The 18,607-nt window shown below is 34.0% G+C and overlaps 3 protein-coding genes across 5 annotated transcripts; all 3 read right to left on the reverse strand.

Moving 5' to 3' along the window:
• Nucleotides 1–965: 965 nt before the first annotated feature.
• LOC110420251 (ATP binding microtubule motor family protein) lies at nucleotides 966–7,682 on the reverse strand. Of its 2 annotated transcripts, none has more exons than XM_021433496.2 (23): nucleotides 7,312–7,682; nucleotides 7,079–7,208; nucleotides 6,815–6,970; nucleotides 6,262–6,599; nucleotides 6,033–6,171; nucleotides 5,740–5,837; nucleotides 5,490–5,646; nucleotides 5,342–5,411; nucleotides 5,177–5,253; nucleotides 4,896–4,949; nucleotides 4,737–4,817; nucleotides 4,544–4,655; nucleotides 4,378–4,464; nucleotides 3,427–3,602; nucleotides 3,181–3,342; nucleotides 2,980–3,087; nucleotides 2,732–2,890; nucleotides 2,569–2,652; nucleotides 2,283–2,488; nucleotides 1,963–2,064; nucleotides 1,759–1,868; nucleotides 1,518–1,669; nucleotides 966–1,401 (listed from the first exon to the last, which is right to left on the reverse strand). In XM_021433496.2, the coding sequence occupies exons 1-23, from the start codon at nucleotides 7,491–7,493 to the stop codon at nucleotides 1,180–1,182; spliced, it is 3,162 nt and encodes a 1,053-aa protein (XP_021289171.1). In that variant the 5' UTR covers nucleotides 7,494–7,682; the 3' UTR covers nucleotides 966–1,179. The 2 variants fall into 2 exon arrangements, with proteins under 2 accessions (XP_021289171.1, XP_089640344.1); XM_089784218.1 differs by having other exon boundaries at nucleotides 2,569–2,648; nucleotides 2,728–2,890.
• Nucleotides 7,683–8,356: 674 nt separating this feature from the next.
• Nucleotides 8,357–11,468, reverse strand: LOC110420420 (diaminopimelate epimerase family protein). The gene is made up of 9 exons (XM_021433730.2): nucleotides 10,978–11,468; nucleotides 10,729–10,896; nucleotides 10,415–10,485; nucleotides 10,148–10,205; nucleotides 9,890–10,069; nucleotides 9,460–9,544; nucleotides 9,220–9,279; nucleotides 9,051–9,124; nucleotides 8,357–8,784 (listed from the first exon to the last, which is right to left on the reverse strand). Exons 1-9 carry the CDS (start codon nucleotides 11,248–11,250, stop codon nucleotides 8,668–8,670), a joined length of 1,086 nt encoding a protein of 361 aa, XP_021289405.1. The 5' UTR covers nucleotides 11,251–11,468; the 3' UTR covers nucleotides 8,357–8,667.
• Nucleotides 11,469–15,025: 3,557 nt separating this feature from the next.
• LOC110420595 (F-box protein At2g39490-like) lies at nucleotides 15,026–17,042 on the reverse strand. 2 transcript variants are annotated; one of them, XM_021433963.1, is made up of 4 exons: nucleotides 16,880–17,042; nucleotides 15,948–16,772; nucleotides 15,698–15,859; nucleotides 15,026–15,598 (listed from the first exon to the last, which is right to left on the reverse strand). In XM_021433963.1, exons 2-4 carry the CDS (start codon nucleotides 16,764–16,766, stop codon nucleotides 15,185–15,187), a joined length of 1,395 nt encoding a protein of 464 aa, XP_021289638.1. In that variant the 5' UTR covers nucleotides 16,767–16,772; nucleotides 16,880–17,042; the 3' UTR covers nucleotides 15,026–15,184. The 2 variants fall into 2 exon arrangements, with proteins under 2 accessions (XP_021289638.1, XP_021289637.1); XM_021433962.2 differs by lacking the exon at nucleotides 16,880–17,042 and having other exon boundaries at nucleotides 15,948–16,860.
• Nucleotides 17,043–18,607: the final 1,565 nt, after the last annotated feature.

Consider the following 18,607-nt stretch of genomic DNA (forward strand, 5'->3'; position numbering starts at 1 on the left):
TCCTTGTCACCTATAATATTTTCAATTCAAAACACATATACATTAAGTTAAAAAAATAATTTTATTGATACACTTAAAACACTCATAACTTCTCTTATTAATTTAAAATTCGTAACATAAAAATTATTAATTTTATTAATTGTCTTTTCATTGATTTTACAAAATCCAAAATGTTAAATTCTAATTTAAATAAAATAATGGGTTGAAATTGAATTCTAAGACTAAAAATTTAACAAATATTAAATAGTAAAAAAATATTTAACCCTTTGTTTTTTTTCAACTTAATTGTAAATTTTCAGTGGTTCACATGTCCTACTCGTCTGCTTCTCATTTGGCTGACGAAACAGAGTCTGGATAACTGGATATTCTTAATATAACTTAGAAGAAGTAAAACACAAACCCCAGACTGGCCAAAGAAAGCTGCTTGGTCAAACCTAAGAAATCTTCTCACTGCTTGATAATTTCAATGGTCAAACCCCTGTTTATACTGTTGCTGTGTCATGGGTAAATAGTAGATAAACCCACATGAGTGGAAATTGTCAAAGATTTTTGCAAGTTTCAAGCAATAGGGGCCGCAGACATTGATTTGCTCCCTCCCTGTGGTTTGCTTTCTTGTAAATCTTGTTTTCCTTAATGACCCTGTGGCACTTTGTAATTAAGCCATAGCCAAAATGAATTATTATACTTCAGTCAGTGCAGTGTGAATGAGAATTTTTCCCATTACAGGGTGTTAAAAAAGTTAGTCAATTTTGCTTTGTATTGGTTGAGGCAGGTAAGGGACAGCCTCCAAACCATATTTGACTTTGCTAAAACTTTGTTCAAAAGTTCCAGCATTTCCTTGTTCCACATCTTGGGTTTGATTATCTGAGATAAGGATGGAAGTAAAAGAGGAAAAAGGGAAGAGAAAAACATGGAGAGAGAGAGAAGCAAGGAATGAAGTTCCAGAAGGAAGTAAGCATATGATGTAAGATAAGATGTAAGAATTTAATTGATGCCATGACGACTTAGTAAAACAGCATGAAAGTTAAAATTTCTTAACATGGGATCAGCATTGAAAGGACAAATTATGTGTCTACTTCAGATTCGGTCCTAAAGTACTCATCAGCTGATGAGGGTTTCTACTACATACGTTTGGTTTCTACACACACCCACCATGGACCTTTTTGTCCTAATCATAAATCAATTGACATCAGCAAAAGGAGTTCTGTTTGGTGAGAATGCCTCACGTGCAATCTGTTGATGGGTTTTGCTATCACTGTTGCCCCATTTAGATCTCTTCTCTGAGTTATTTTCTTCTTCCTTGAGGTTTTCCCAGGAAGGTGTCCTCATCTCTTCTATTGATGCTAAGCTGGGCACAACTATGTCTCGCTTCTTTGGTGTTGAATTAGTATGGTGATCAACCTGTTCAAGGCAGCAACACAAATGATATATTCATTATTCTTAGATCAAATGTTCTGAATTTTTATATGCTAAAATCTAGACAAGGAATATGAACATTTTCAGCAAGCAAAACCTACCAAGTAATCCTTTACGAGGCATTTCTCAGCTTCGCTTCTGATATTCGATATGCTTTCACCATGCTTTTCTTGCACTGTTTTGAGATGGTCTAAGCACAAGTTTGTAAGGGAGTCTATTTCCTTCTTACTTTGATGGTCACGACGTAATGAATCTGCCAATGGGCAATATATCCCCACTTAGAATGAGAAAAGAACCCAATTCTGAAATGAAGAATCTATGCTTAATGTAGAAGTAAATTACCATTAATTGCTGCCATTATATCTCCAGTTCTTGCACCAAACTCTGCATCCATAAAGGAGAATGCGGATAATAGCTCTTCATGTACTGTGTGATTTATTCTGATATTTTCTCTGTCAATATAATAAGCAGATGTTTTACCAATAATAGACCTCTGAAGTTGAAAACAAGAAGGACTTCAAGAACCAAGGAACATGAAAAACTTACTTTACAGTTGATTTGATCTCTGCAAGACTGCTTATATTAAGTTCATTTATGTATGACTCGGCATTTTCCCACTGCTGCCTAGAATCATTCAACCTTTTCGAACTGTGCATTAAATGAAAGAAACAATTATATTTAGTAACTTTGCTATTAGAATCGACTATTTAGATAATTAAATTATTTAAATACCACCACGAGATTATGTATGCATATCATAAAGTAATCAATAAAATTATTTACTTTTTGAACAAACAGAACTCTTTTTAATTTGCAAATTGGATGATTATGTATGCATATCATAAAGTAATCAAATGAAAGCTTACCATTCTTTAAGGCCATCTTCCATTATACCCCTAGACTCAGCCACCGAGAAGGTGTCTTCCATGAAATGGCTTTCCATCTTTTCCATATACTTACTCATTTCCTTCCCAGCATCAGCTGTAACCTGTTGCAGCACAGATATCTGTTGCTGCAATATCCTATTATCTTGAATGTCTGTGTCCTTCATGTTTCTTGATGCCTCTTCGACCTAAAAAATAATTTCTATAAGCATAAAATTCTTTAAAAGGTATTTGGGCCTTGCAAGAGAAAGACGTGAAGATTACTAACCATAGCAGTTCTATTAGATGTCAAAGTTGCTAATATTGCTGCAATCTTTTCCAAAGCCTGTTTTTCCTCTCTAGCAGCCTCTTCCTGTTTCACAGCAGTGTAAGTTCATTATTAGCCTTCATTTGTTCACAATATCAATCATGCATGTAGAATTTGAACTTGCCTTAAATCTGTTTCCAAAATTTGTTAATTGCTGGGATTTCTTGGTTTGGGCTTCTTCAAGAGTTGTCATGAGTTTGGAAGCCTGATTAGTGATGTCAGTCATAAAATCAACCGTTGCCTTGGATATTTCTTGTGCTGAAATCAAGTTGCGGTGTAATCCCTGTCATTATCCACCAAGATGAGAATTACTTGTTCAAGTAGAGTGAATAGCATGAACACAAGGAAATGAAGAATAACAAATACACCCACCTCTTCTTGTTGTCGAGCAGAGAAAAGCAATAGCTCCTTCTGCTCATTAAGAGCATTCTGGAGATCCTCAATAACCTCCTTGGCTTCCAGCACTGCAGTGTCAAGGAACTACAAAGACAAAATTAACAGACCAATCAGCAAACCTCACACGCTTTCATAAGCAACTTGAAGTAAAGTAATTATCTTCCTTGTAGAGCATACCTGCTCAGTAACTGCTATTTGAGATGAAAATGTAGAACTCATTTGCTCCTGGTCAGAGGAAGCTTTCCTTTGCATAGTGTTGGCAAGCTCCTTCATTGCTTCCACTCCTGAAGCATGTGTCTCTGTCATATTCTTAATCTTAGATTCCAAGGCTTGAGTTGCCTGCCAATAATACATAAATCATGAATCAGGATTAAAGTAGCCACGTGCATAAATTAAGATAGGGCACCATTTTTTGACTCTTACATCACATTTACTGGCAAGAAATGACTGAGCCTGCTCTTCCATGGATCTAAGTTGTTGATGCTGTTGAGAAATAGACCCAAGAATGGTCTTATGCAAATCTTTTAGATGCTGGTCTAGCTGAGAACCAAATGTTAAAACAATGCTTCTGTTTTCTGCCTCCATCTTGTCCTTATTTTCTGTGCAGAATAAAAGATTTATATTAAGATCTCTGAAATGACTGTGCATAGATTCATAAACACACCTTTTCTTTTGAATAACGAAACAACCGGTGTTGTTTCAGCCTTTCAGGTCTCATTTCAAGGGATATATTTTTACATAAGTTGTTACAGTTTGATCCATCCATGCAAGAGGGGCAGTTCACTTCTTTGTGCATTCATGGAGCAGTCCACACCATTGGGCCAACTGCACAAGTTGGAGCCAACTATGAAATGGTGTGCATGAGTGTCTGGCAGATGCAACAACCTATTACATCTCCCTAGAAATGTTTGTTTGAAAAGCAACAAGGTCCTTTCAGGTTCTGATGGATCAAATATTTGTTTGGAAAGCAACAAGGTCCTTAGCAATACTCTTATACAACTGGTGTTGTTTCAGCCTTTCAGGTCTCATTTCATGGGATATATCTTTACATAAGTTGTTACAATTTGACCCATCAGACCTTTAATGTAAGAGCGTTGGTTCACTTCTCTGTGCACTCATGGAGCTGTCCACACCATTGGGCTAACTGCACAAGTTGGAGCCAACTATGAAACATGGTGTTCACGAGTGTCTGGCAGATGCAACATCCTATTACATCTCCTTAGAAATATTTGTTTAGGATAAAAACATCCTATTACATCCTATTAAAAGGTCCTTTATAAGAACAAGGGATTGTTGCAAATGGGAATCAAATAGCTTTCAATGTGAACCATTAGGATAAACTGATGTGTAACCACCGAAGTTATGAACTCATACCTAGTTTTGCAAAAAGTGAATTTATGTCCTCTGATGCATGTCGCAAATCAGTACGTAGCTCCTTTGCCCGTTCAATCAAAGAATTTTCTGTTTATGAAACAATTGTCATTGTTACTGATAAGCAAAAAGGTGGACTATGAGAAATTTCCAACACCAACCCTTTTACCAGAGCATAGAAATTTAGAGATGACAAACTCCTTTTCTTTCAGCGTCAAGATGGCTGCCCTGTGGTTCTCTTGAAGATCAAGCAATTCTTTCCTACTCTTTTCGAGATTTATCTGGACAACAAATATAATTTATGATCAGACAATTTCCCAGAATTGAGAGTTCAAATATGAATATTTCCAGTCTGTGCTTACCTTGCAATCCTTGAGGTCACTTTCTAAGTCCAACCTTTGCTCTTGCTCAGTAATATACAGCCCACGGAACTTATCAGCTTGCTGCATGAAGTACAAGAAAAAAATTAAGTATGACATGGCAAGAAATGAGTGAACATACAACATATGAAAAAGTTATACCTTCTCACTAAGGTTGAGATCATTCTCCAGTTGCTCTATCTTCTCCATCCTTGCCTGCAGGGTAAAATAAGTTAAAGTGCAAATCAATCAGCCTTGAGCCTACATATGGAGTGAAGAAATTTTTGACTCTAGCCTACATAAGATAAGTCAAATTTTTTTTTTTTTTTTGAATTGGCATACATGACCTACATTAGAGTGTACCAAAATCATAGCTAAATCTAACTCTCCATCTAAGCTGGGCCACAATAAAAAGTGCATCAGAACGAAACATAAAAGTTTACCTTCTTTTCAGCTTCCTCTTGGGCAAATCTTTCATGGGGAATGTAAATGCCATTTTTGTCCCTAGCTGCTCGAACATCTGGATCAATTGTTTTTACACGAATAAGAATCTAAATTTGTATTTCTTTCTCAATGTAGGACTCTGAGATTGCAAGTGCTTATCAAACCTTCTTTCATTCTCTCAATTTCCAGGTACAAATCCTTAAGCAACACAGCCTTGGACATTTTCTGGTTTGCCTGGAATTGCAAGGTCTCTAATTAGTTGAACAATATGAATAAAAAAATAAATAGATCAAAAGAGGCATTCAAATCAACCTCTGGTTTGTTTTTGATATTCTTAGCACGATAGGCGTAATCTAGAGTGCTCAATGTTTCTTCTAGGGAATGAGCAGATGGAGATATTGTGGCAATGATGCAGGTCTTTGTTTTCCCTCCCAAAGAATCTCTCAAGAGCCTTGTCAGCTTACTATCCCTGCAAAGAATGTTGGTAACCATGAGAAAACAGTTCTTAGAAGAAATTTAGAAGCAGATCAATAAACAAAAACAGAGTTTAAGGAAGCCTAACCTATATGGTATATGAGCAGAATGCTCCACAAGTGCATTTATGACACGGCCAAGGGTAAGTAAGCTCTTGTTTATCTCTCCTGCTTCCCTTGCACGGCCCTGCCAATCCAGTGTAGATTTGATCAAAGATGTCACACTTCTTGAACCTTTGCAGCTTAATAAATATTGATTTCCAACCACATCAGAAACACAACACATTACATGGACTATATTCAATAATAAAGGAAGTGATTACCAAATAAGAGACTTTAATGCCAAATATATATATATATATATATATATATACATCCATACCTCTCGTGCACCAGAACGAGAAATATTCTCAGATCCTGCCAAATCAACAAGATTAAGCTTGCCACATTTTATCAGTTCCTCATCTCCGACAGCAGATTCTTTTATGTGGACAGTGATAGAAAATACAGAATGAGAACGGCTGCAAGGCAAAGAAAATGACTTTAGACAAAGGTTCGATTCCTCCTACACCAAGTATCATTAACAAATCAAACTAATACAGGAATCCAACCTGCTGCGCTTGTTTAACAAGGTATCAGCAGTGCGCCTTTTTGCTGCTCCTCGTTCCAAGAGAGTATAGATTTCATTGGCACTGTATACAGCTTCTTCTTCTAGACCTCTCACAACAACACAACCCTTCCCATCTTCCATCAAAGAAATTGGTTTCCTTTGCTTATCTTCAGCATATCTTGAATTCTCTTCAGGAGCCAGCAAATCAGTTATTTCCTCATTGTACAGCTCCAAAAATGTAACTTTCATGCTGTAATCAGCATTTTGAGCCTCTAAGGTATCAAATATTTGTCGCACTGCTCTTGGAATAACACCAGCCTCAGCAGGCAAGTCCCCACCCTGTACTTAAAACCCACTCCTTCAATTAATATTCATCAAAGAGCTTGTATTTAACAAATTCTCAATGCATAATTCTATACACCGCCAACTGATCACAACTTGTGCCACTAAACAAAATTAGCATATACTACTAAAAGTATGAATTCATAAACAAAAAATTGTGCATCAAATATAAATTTTTAAATCAGAATTTGATTTGATTACAATCCTATTACCTTATTTCTCATCCCACCCTCCATTGTATAGGTTTTGCCAGTGCCAGTCTGTCCATAGGCAAAGACAGTACAGTTGAAACCATCAAGTACTTCATTAACAATAGGGACAATGGCTTGATCATATATTGTTCTTTGTTGTGCCTTGGGGCCAAAAACCTTGAAAAAAATTAATTAATTAATTAAATAAATAAAAACGTGAACTTCAACAAATCTATGCAAAGAAAAATGGCAGGTATTTTCATAACAGTAGGGCTGGAGCCTTACCTTGTCAAAAGTGAAAACCCTGTCTACTTGCTTGTTAGCTACATTCTGCAAAACAGTAACTTCCCTTTTATGTTCGTTACATGAAATCACTCTCGGAACATTCATCCTCTGCTCATCTTCACTCAATGGCCTAAAACCATAATCATCAAGCAACAAAATATATATACTGAGTTAAATCAAATATAACAATTTTTCATTCAATTAATAAAATAAATAAGTAAAAATGAAAATACCTGCATCTAAGCAGCACTTGAACATTAACCTCTTTATCTCTATCGTGGCGGTTAGAGCTCCAGTCGGGTCCTCTCGAATCGGCACGGCGTCGTTCCGGCCGGGGAGTGAGGAACGGAGACGGAGATGGCGTTACTCCTCCCATCCCTACTTTTCTGAATTGGTCTGGAGTGAGTGACATCATTTTCTTTTTGCTTTTTCTCGTTATCTTACCGGAGTTGTTGCTTGAGAGGATGTTCTGTTCTTTTAATGGAATCTTTAGAGAAGAAGAATCTGAAGGATGAGTGAGATTCAGAGCTTTTTCGATAGCGCTTTCTTTCCTTTCTTTTTGCTTCTCTTTGTAGGAGTGTAAAAATTAGGGGTTTCTTTTTCTTTTTTTTTTACTATTTGGCAGCGTGTTTTCAAACTGGGGAAGAAACTTTTTGCTTTCTAACGGCTACATTGGGGGAATATGTAGCCGTTGGGACACGTGGCTGCTTTGTTTTCAAAAATTGTGGGCCCTCAGCATAATTATTCAGATGAGACGCTTTGATCAGGTACGCCATTTGATTGATTAATTTTTGATATAATGTTAAAAACAATTTTAAATTATTTTAAAATTTAAGACTTTTGTATTTGAGATCAAAAAATAAATCATAATTAATTAACTGTTATTAATAATTTTTTTTTTCATTTTTATGCTCACATGTAATATTGATATAGTGAATGAAAAACAACATGCAATCATATTACCATTAACATTATCATTCATTATAACATATTAATAATAAATAATTAATAATTAATTATAAATATTTATTTAATTTAAAATAAAAATATAAAACTTTTATTAAACATAATAAAAAATAAAAAATTACTTAAAATTTTCAAATAGTTCAATTTTTTAAAAAAATTATTAAAACTTAAAAGACACCAAAAAGAAATGAAAAAGAAAGGAGCATGGATAATCTGTTTCTTTTTAATTTATTCGCTTAAGTACCGATATAGGATTACTTAATCAGTTCAACCAGGTTCAATCAAATCAAAGTTTATGATAACTTAGAATACTTAGCTTAATCAAATCAACATTTATAATTACTTACTAGTACAAAACCTAGCAAAGTAATCATTATTTGACCCAAAAATTGTTAATCATGGGTATCGATCAGATCCCGATCCATGGGTAATTTCATAGTAAAGAGCAAAAGCTAGAACTTTGAATCAAATGTAGGCTGCAGGAAATGACATTACCACGATGGCTGTCGTTCAAAACAAAAAGGCCAGAACCATGATATGAGCAAACACGTGATACCATTTCTCTTATATTTCTACAAAATTCAAGCAAAAATAAACAATGAGCTCTCTTCTATTATGACTCATCACAGTGGCACTGATCCGTAAAACACTACTTCAGCTGGGCCTGTCATGTACACATGATTGTCTTCCTCCCTCCATTCAATCTCCAACGGGCCTCCAGGCAAATCGACCGTGCAACTCTGTTTTGCAACAAGAATAGTCAGTTGTGAGGAGCACAAACCAAAATCTTTTGCCTCAAGTCAGCATCTTAACAACACTCCTAAGAAAGTGAAAATCATCTACTTGCAGAAATTATGCTTCAAAAATGCAGAAATGGATTGGGATATGAATTAAGAAACCTAGGTCAACTACTTCAAGATGAAAATATCTCAATGCCCCATCTCGCACGCATATGCTCATTGACTTATTTCATTAACGCAATTTAAACATCATGTCCTACACTTACCCTCCCAGCACGTCCTTCTAGAACAGCTGCAACCACCACAGCACAAGCTCCAGTTCCACAAGCCAGTGTTGCTCCTATGAAATGCAATTGACTTGAGCTTTTAGCCAGAACAAAAACTGACCCGTGACAATTAAAGATTTTATCTAGGCAGGTGGTAAGTATAACTAACCTGCTCCACGCTCCCAAACACGCATTTTCAAGTGTGAACGGGAGAAAACTTCCACAAATTCTGCAAATGATATAAAACACATTCATAATTAGACTGTGGATTTACTTATCAAACGAGATAAATGACAACTATGCAATAGAAAAACCAATTCTTCATGTACCAAAATATGAAGCTGCTAATAGATGTTAGCAACGGAATTGATTTCAAAAGATCATCTCAGAGAGTAGATAAAAAACTAACCTGTGTTAGTCCTAGCTGGGAACATTTCATGATGCTCAAATTTAGGACCAACTGCTGCTAAATTTAGTTCATCGACTGTCAAGTTCTGCTCAATCACAATCATTAAGCAAAAAATAAATTATCAGGAAATGCAAATGAAAAAAGAAAGGAAAATTGAAAAAAATATCTTTCTCTCTTGAAGGATGTAGTGGCTAAAAAGTTATGATCCTCTAACACATGCACATTATTGGTCTGCCAAGAAAATTTTGGTAGAGTGATAGATGTCTTCTCTTCTAGCATAAGCTATACCTAACTTCAAAGAGTAGGCTTGATACACAGTAAGGAAAGAGCATAATGTTCAAATATTGCAGAGGAAGTGTAACTAGGAATAGTTCATATAAATATAAACTCCAGGTTAATCATCTTATCAGTCATCATCTGGATTACAAACCTGGCTTCCCTTGGTGCCAAAAGTTACACAGTGGGGATTCCCCATACTAACACAAGTCACATTCCAAATCACTCCATCTACATTAAGATCTGATTTAACAACAGATTGATCTTTATTTGCTGGTAATTTTGTAGGAACATCTGACGCTTTAAGAATTGGTTCGCCCATATCAACTTTAACCTGAAATTATGCCGCTCAATGTCAGATGCATTAAGCACCATAGATAAACTGTAACATACAGGTTTCCAAAAAATATACCTTCCCATCATCTTGAATTTCTGGAACAATTAACCCAGCACCAGTATACACAGTAAAACTGCATAAAATTTAGAACAGAGAATGAAACTACAAAAAGACATTTCTGGTAGTAAACTCATACGGAAAATACATTGTTATAAGCTGCCTTTTAACAATTCAGTTACCATTAGAAGCAAAGGGAATAAAATATATGAGTGTGGTATCTTCAAACAATCAGCATCCTAGCATGAACTCTCAGGAAAATAGAAAACAAATCATTGACAATACCTTTGCTTCCCGTGCAAATTCTCGAGCTCAGCAATGAATCTGGCAAAGCACCGCACCCCATTACCACACATCTAGAAGAACAAGTATCGATTAAAAACTTAACCAAAGTTTTAATCCTTCACACACACTTACAGCGAGAAACCACTCCGTATTCAATGTCAGTAATAACAATCATTTTCAGCAAAAGAAAGCAAAGCATCCAAGTGATAAACTAACGCTCCATTGGTTATTACTTTCAATGCTTTCTTTTAGCTTCCAAAAGTAAAGGCAGAAAAGCAAATAACACTTTTACTAATAAAAAGAAAGCAGATTACCTCAGGCTCGCTACCATCAGAATTAAAGATTCTCATAGTATAATCAGTGAAGTTGGTTCCCGGCATCGCAAAAATCACTCCATCAGCTCCGACACCAAAGTTCCTATCGCACAACTTCACCGCTTGCTCCGGCGTAATCCTCGGCTCCGTCGAATCTCGATTATCAACCTTTACCAACAAACAACAAAATCAGCTAAGGCAATTCCTCCTACGTTTTCTCAGCTAAGAGAGATAAATTAGACATATTACCAAAATGAAGTCGTTCCCGAGGCCGTGGTACTTGACGAAGTGAACGAATCCACTTTCTCTTCGGTCAAGAAACGACGTCGTGGAGATTTTCTCGGGGGTTCCGATGCTCATGGAAGATGCGGAGACTCGAAAGCTAGGGTTTTTAAGAGAGAGGTTGGAACGGAGACAATCGAAATGAAGAGTAGGAGCTGATCGAAAAGGAGCGGCGCCGGCTGAGGAGAAACGGCGGGTTTGGAGCGGGAGAGAGAGGGAAATGGTGGCGGCGATGGCCATCAGGTTTCGGCTTCTTTCTTGACTTTTTGGCGGCGGGTTTTTGGGTGTTGGTGTGCCGTTGAGTCCCAGCTGGTCAAAGGGAGCTGCAATTTGTCTCTGTTATGTAATAAAAGAGAAGCGCTGGAATCTTGCGCGGCCCGTGAACCGTGGAACCTGTATGGAAATGAACGAATCAGAATTTTGTGATCATGAGGGTATCACTGAAATAAAGATAAACTTCACTTGCACATCTTATAATTTTATCATTCTTCACATTACTCAACCTGATTTTTTTAATTAAAAAAAAAATCACGGGAAGAAATATAAGAACAATTTTTCCGTAATTAATCGGGCTGTGGAGCCCGAGCTTGAAATTTAAGGCCCGTTAGAAGACGGGCTGTCCTATTGTGGACACCTTGTGTTTGGGCCTTTGGGTTTTGAGATTAAGGGCTTAAGCCTATTTTAAAAAATATTTTACTTCAATCATTTCTGATTAATTTGTACATTCCCTTCTCTTAATTACTATTAATTTACTAGCTTTTTTCACCTTTTTCCATTTTTTTTACTAATCACAGTATTAATGATGATATTCATTTAATATCGGTAATTCGATTGAGACATAATTTAACATTTTTTTCTCTTTTATACAAAATGTAGATTATTTTAGGTGTAAAATTTGTAATTCTAAAATTAGGAGTGAGCAAAATTGAACCAGACTAATGACTCAATCGAACTAAATGCGATTTGAGTAAAATAGTTCAGTCCAATTTATTTATTGAGTCTATTGATCCAAAAAGTTTAATCTAGTTGATTTATTTGATAATTTAAAATTTTTAGATCGAACTAATCAAAAAACCAAACTTATATATATTATTTTAAAATTTATATAAAATACATATTTTAATTACTAATTTTCATTCCATATTTTATAATAATGGATGAAGTTTATAAATTTTAATATTGTAATTTATAAAAAAATAAAATTTTGATCTAAAACTGAACCAATTCAATATTTGATCAATTCAATCCTCTTTTATGTTTGGTCCCTTCTCGTCGATTTTTTTAAAAATATTTAATTTATTTGATCTTTAAATATAATGGATCAAATCGATCGAACCGCTCAATTGCTTACTCTTATATAAAATTATTTCATCGAGAAGGAAAACGAAAGGATTGATTTTAGTCACTCATGTGGCCTGCCAAGTGCCACCACAAAGCTCTTTCAGTACCAATGCTTTTAACCTTCACCACAATCATACATTAGCTCCAAAATTAAAAGCATTTTGACAAGTAACAAGAGAACTTTGAAATTGACTTAAAAGAATTTTCATTACGGGGAGAATTTTCAAAGAAATTGAATAAGATGTTACATGATAACTAAAATTTTCTTCGATTAACACTTTTATTATTTGTTCTGGAAGTTTGCATTTAACACAGAGCTTGAAAGATTATTCCTTTCCCAGCTATTGTCAATGGTAGAACACAGTGAACCATCTTTAACACTTTGCAAAATATCCATTAGGTTTTGCAAGTGACAACATGATGAGATGAGAAAATGTCAAATTTCGAATTTTGGGTCATCAATCAAGTATTTTCTTATTATTTATTATTTAAAAAAATATTTTAATTTAATCAGAGAATATCAAGTGTTCGGATGTAAATTAAATAAATTTTAATGAAAAAATGTCTCGATATATTAAATTTTAATAAAAACTTTGAACCAATGGTAGCTTAAGTTTAAACCAAAATATATCTCTAAGAGCAAAACTATCAATAATGAGATAAATAATGTTTTTTAATAAAATGTTGAGTCCAACTCCAAGTTGAATACAATAAGACACGAATTTAATCATATCAGCAATAAAATCAATAATTTATACATACATGTATATATACAAATACAAATTTTTAGTTAAATTTTAAGTTGAATTTGTTAAAATGGAGTTTAAAAATTTTTATTTATAATAATATAAAAAGAAGAGAGAGAATTCAAACTCAACTACTATAGGGTAGATGACTTTTACAAAATTTTCAAAATTTTTTATTTATTATATATTTTTTAATAAGTGATGAAAGGTAGTGTATGAGGGTCATGACTCTCTAAAATTTTTAAAATTTTTTTATTATATATGTTTTTAATGGTTTTCTCAATTAAGTTTTTTATTTAATAATTAATACAAATAAAAAATAATAAAATGACCCTCACAATTGAGACATCATGAGCTTGATATACTTCATTACTAAGGTTTGGAAGATATTAAGATATTTTCTGAATTGTACAAAAGATTAACAAAAATAGAAAAATTTAGAAATTATCACTTGATTAATAGATTAATTCACATAATTTTAACTCTTTCGATTTTTACAACAATTACAGATAAAGTCTTTTTCAACAATGAAAATTACGGAAACATGACTCAAAATAAAACAGATGATGAGTTTTTTATAAATAATTTAACTATTTATATTGAAATATAGCCTTTTTATTACAGAGTTAATAATTAATGAATTTGAATTAAACAAATATTTTTTAGTACAATTTTTTTAAAAAACTATTATAATTATTTTTTTGTTCTTATTTATTGACATGATATATAAAATTATTATCTATTATAAATATTTTGATTATTGGTTAAGTTTAACGTATTAATTTTAAAAAATTTTAACATTTATTCCTTTTGTCTTTAATCATCTAACAAAAATTAGCTAACTCCTTCCTGTTATTATCGAAATAAGAGATTTTTTTTTCTTCAAAGAAACCATTAAACCTTGAATTATTTATTACTTAAATAAATATAATTGTAATTACAATTATAATTAAATTTTGTATAAAAAAATTATTGTACAAGTATTCAAATCCAAGTTGAGGTCCACCACTATGACATAAGCCTGGTCAGCTATTCCTTACTTGCCGGACTGTCGGTGATCGGTTGAGGAATTTCATTACCGTCCTACACCAAAGTCTCAATTCCTAGTTGTCCAAGCAACCTCTTCACAGAGCCCTTTATTTCCCTACTAGAAGATTTTAACTTTCCAAAATTCTGCTGAAGGAAAGTGACATATTGATAATTAAAGCTTTCCTTACAGCGAACTCCAAAGGAAAACTTGTGAGTAATTTTTGACATGTTGGGGTGGAAAATATTTTCTTAGTGTACGGAGTAGGTATATAGATTTCGGGAAATTAAATTCTTATATTCTGTGAGATTGAAATTTTTAATTAGATTTTTTGACTCCTAAATCATAGTATATAATCAGTAAGTAAGATTATTCAATTTGTCCATATTCAATTATTTTTGGTTACTTGAAGGGTAAGGTAAAGAAATACGGCAAAATGTAACATCTGAGTCTAGAAATATATGTAATTTTTTGACTGAATAATACCTAACGAGTAATAAGGCTGGGACTGGGCAGCATCATTCTCCTCTGTTATTAATATAAAAAGGAATTAAAACAACGACAAGTAAACGAAAGCCCTGAGAAAGAAGTGCGGGCTGCTGCCAAGTCACATCTTTCGAAATAAAAACTAAATTCTAGTGAAATGCACAATGTCGTGGATAAATAGAAATCTTTTGACGTTTTTGTCAGAATTTTACGTCACATGTTAATTTTAAGTTTTAAATTCTAAATTATGAAAAGTTTACAAATCAATTGACTAAAATTATAAAAAAAATCAAACGACATATTAAATTAAATAAAGATTTTTGTTCATATTAGGTATTCGTGATTTATGTACTTCCATAATCATTCCTGTTAATCAATCTCTGAAATCCCTTTTTTTTAATTAGGTCAGGGCATCGGGTTCAAGCTGTTAAGCTGCATTGTCATTGCAAATTAAATGAATCCATCAGAGATAGCCCATTAAAATAGAGCTTAAGCAAGCAAGCGTTACTCAATCTGACATGTACAGATTGAGAATGTTAATACAGCTTGTTCCATCAAAATACACAAGTGAGATTCAAAACCAACTCATATTATAAATTTCAACCTTTTCTGGACAGAAAACAACATGAATCTCTTCAAAAAATGCCATAAAGAAGGCCTTGAAAAGAGAAAAAACAGCGTTCTGCTTTTGTTGGTTACTTGTATTCCATGTCTGCTTTAGCTGACTCTGAGGGATCTTTGCAACCTCCCATGAATGATTCTCTGGTGAAGTAACAGTTATTGACTCCAGCATGTTTGCCTTCTCCAGTAAAAGTTCTAACAGCAAAACCTGGTCTTCCTCACTTTTATAACCCCAGAATTCAACAATCTTGAGGTTTTCGAGCTGTGAAGTATTGGACTTCACTGTTGCATCATCCATCCAAAGGTGAGGTTCATGCAAGTATTGGTGAAAATATGGGCAAGATATAGAGTTGAGGCCGGGATCAATCTGCAGGTTTTTTATTCGGACAAAAACGTGAATGAAAGATTACATTGAAACATTATTTGAAGTAATGCTGGAAAAACTTGTAGGCAAACAGACTCTTACTTTGATTAGTAACTTCTCCAGGGCAGGACAAATGTTCAGGAAGCAAGCCAGTGAGTCCCGTTTTGTCTTGTTCATTCCAGAGTGCTCCATCCAGCTCAATTCCTTTAACTTGTTGAATCTCAATTCCAGCCTTGAAAAGATTACTCCTCCTGAACACAACCACTATAGATGGAAAGGCAAGTGTTTCTTGTCAGGAATGGAAGTAGAAGAAAAGAGGATTCAGTTTATTTGGGTAATAAGAGAACTATACCTCAAGAAGCCAACTGCTAATAGTCAGGGTCTCAATTTCCTTGAGAGAAGTTAGGAAAGAAACAACATCCTCACAATCAAACTCACAACTACAAAAACCATCTCTCAAATCAAGCATCACTTCCACCAAGTCTAAAGCATTCTTCAGCTGAACCTGAGGAAGAACACCTTGATACCAAAACGATCTGAGATGTCTTGCTGAGACTCTGATGTTGACCATGTCTGGACAATCCAGTACTTTCAGGCTTTGAAGGTTGTAATTGGCCTCTATATCTAGGCTTTGCAATCCACTACACTTTTCAAGCTCTAAGCTTTCAAGACACTTACAACTGGAGAATAGGCCAGAAGTCAAATCTTTACCGAGGTTGTTAACTGATCTAAGACGAAGCATCTTGAGAGTGGAAAAGCTGACTGCCCCTGAGGCAGGGCAAGTTGGCTTGAACTTCAGATGGAAATCCTTGACCTCTGTCTCCCTCTTAGAGAACTCTAGGATAAGTTCTTGTTCTACCCCTTTGGTAGCTAAAACGAACACGTCATACATAGTTTCTGAAGCTGCTTTCTTGCTATCCTGGTAGTTTAAACAGAGTTTCCATATCCGATGACTATCATAAGACTTGGAGAGCATACAGATGATTTCTTTCAGCTCTCCTTCAGCTTCTTCATGACAGGGTACGAAAACAGGTACCCAGAGGCTTCTCCATACAGTTGAAAAAGTGCTCGTTCTCACTGCCTCGTCCAAAGGAAGGAGAGATACGATGCGTTTCAGAATATCTTGAGGCAAACTGCTGATAAAATCATGCCTCCCATCTTCCATTTCCATCCTCCCCTGGTTCAAAAACAAACCGTTAGACAACAACTTACAGATTATTTGCATACAAGAACGAGCAAATTAAGAAGAAAATTTCCCCAGTCAGTGGATACACTAGTTGCTACCTTATCCCTAGAGAGCCGGTTGCTTGACGTGTTTTCCAATTCAAAAGACTTTGAGACAAATTTATGATCCGTATTTCAAAGGATATCAATGTCTGTGTGAATGCTGTGCAAGGTGTACCACTACCCGTACCCCTTTTTGAGCTTTCAGGGCGATGTGAAATCCATGGACCTGAACCACTTTGCAGTTCCACGAGGATGCCCTTTGCCTTATATAAACACCTCTACGCATGGACTTCATGTTTCTAGAAGTCAATGTTAAATTTAATTGATTTAACTATAAATTTGTTAGTGCTGAACGGGATTACCATTAGACTTGATCAAACCGACAAGTCATTGGGCCGTACGTTGAATAGTGAGAGCCATTTTAAAGTAGGCAGAAAAAGTCAATTAGCATGAACACGCAAATTGGGCTATGTCTGAAAGAAAAGAAAAACAAAAAGTTGGACAATTGTATGGACTATCTTATATTACAATTTTGTTAGTTTATTAAAATTAAGTTATGAATAAGATAAATATATATTATTTGTTTCTGTAATATATATAATTTTAGGATATAAAATTTCTAATATCAAGTTAATTTTTTTAATAAATACAAAATTTATCAATTTTGAATTATATAAAATGGTTAAAAAAAAATCTTGCCATTATTATTGATTGATATGATTGGTAGTAATAGTTTTTTTTTTTTGAACTGAAGTACTAGTGTTGGTGGAGAAAGCCACCTCAAAAGCGAAGCATTTCATACATTCAAATCCGAAATTTATTATTACTTTGAATATTAAAAAGATTTGAACATTATTTTTTTAAATAAAAAAATAATATATTAATTAATGAGTCAATATGGTATAATTTGATGGAGGGAATAAAATGATATATAAACACAGGAAAACAACGTGTGTATTCATTGACCTTAAATAACTGGGAATTGGTTGGTCTTTTGCATCTTTAGTCAACTTTTTCCAGGTACTTAATATTTTTTTTATTTGTTCTTTCTTATGGGCCAATTTAGTGTTTCCCTGTCTTTGCTATTACCCAAAGTGATAATAGTAGCTGAAGCTAAAGTTTTAATTTCTGGGTTTCATAATCATTAACAAGAAAATTTTATTTATTTTTTATAATTATCCAAGGTTTATATTTGATGTATTATTACAAAAGCAATGACCACTTTATGTATTGAATTTTGATTAAGTGCTAAGCAAGATATTATCAGAAGCCACGTCAAACTTGGGCTTTTTGGATCTGCTCGTGCATTTTCCTTTGAAAAATTGGCATAAATATTTGAAATTGGACTATCCTTTTTGCAATGACTAGATTTCACCTTAGATCGCAAGCACACTCGTACCTCTTAATTTAATAATTGTTGCAAGGCTTTTTGTCTAAAGTCAGAGGTTAGATTTTTCACGCCGAAAATGCTGTAAAGTTAAGTACAGATTTTGGTACGACATTCAACAGTGGTGAATCTTCAAAGAGAACAACAAGTGTGGCAAAGCATGAAAGTCAAAATGCTATGAAGAATTTTAGAATATCAATTAATCTGTTCTAATTAATTAATCTGCTTAATGTAATGGTAAATTTTTATTAAATAAATTTATTAATTAGTTGAGATCTTAATTCAAATTTATAGGTTATATATTTTTATCAGATTTAAGATGATTAATATTTATTGTTACATAAGTTATACGTGATTTTATAAATTATTCAATATTTTTGAAATTAAGAAAAATATTA

The sequence above is a fragment of the Theobroma umbraticum genome, unplaced genomic scaffold (genome assembly GCF_002168275.2).
Source record: "Theobroma umbraticum cultivar Fairchild unplaced genomic scaffold, ASM216827v3 scaffold_86.0, whole genome shotgun sequence".
NCBI lineage: Eukaryota > Viridiplantae > Streptophyta > Magnoliopsida > Malvales > Malvaceae > Theobroma > Theobroma umbraticum.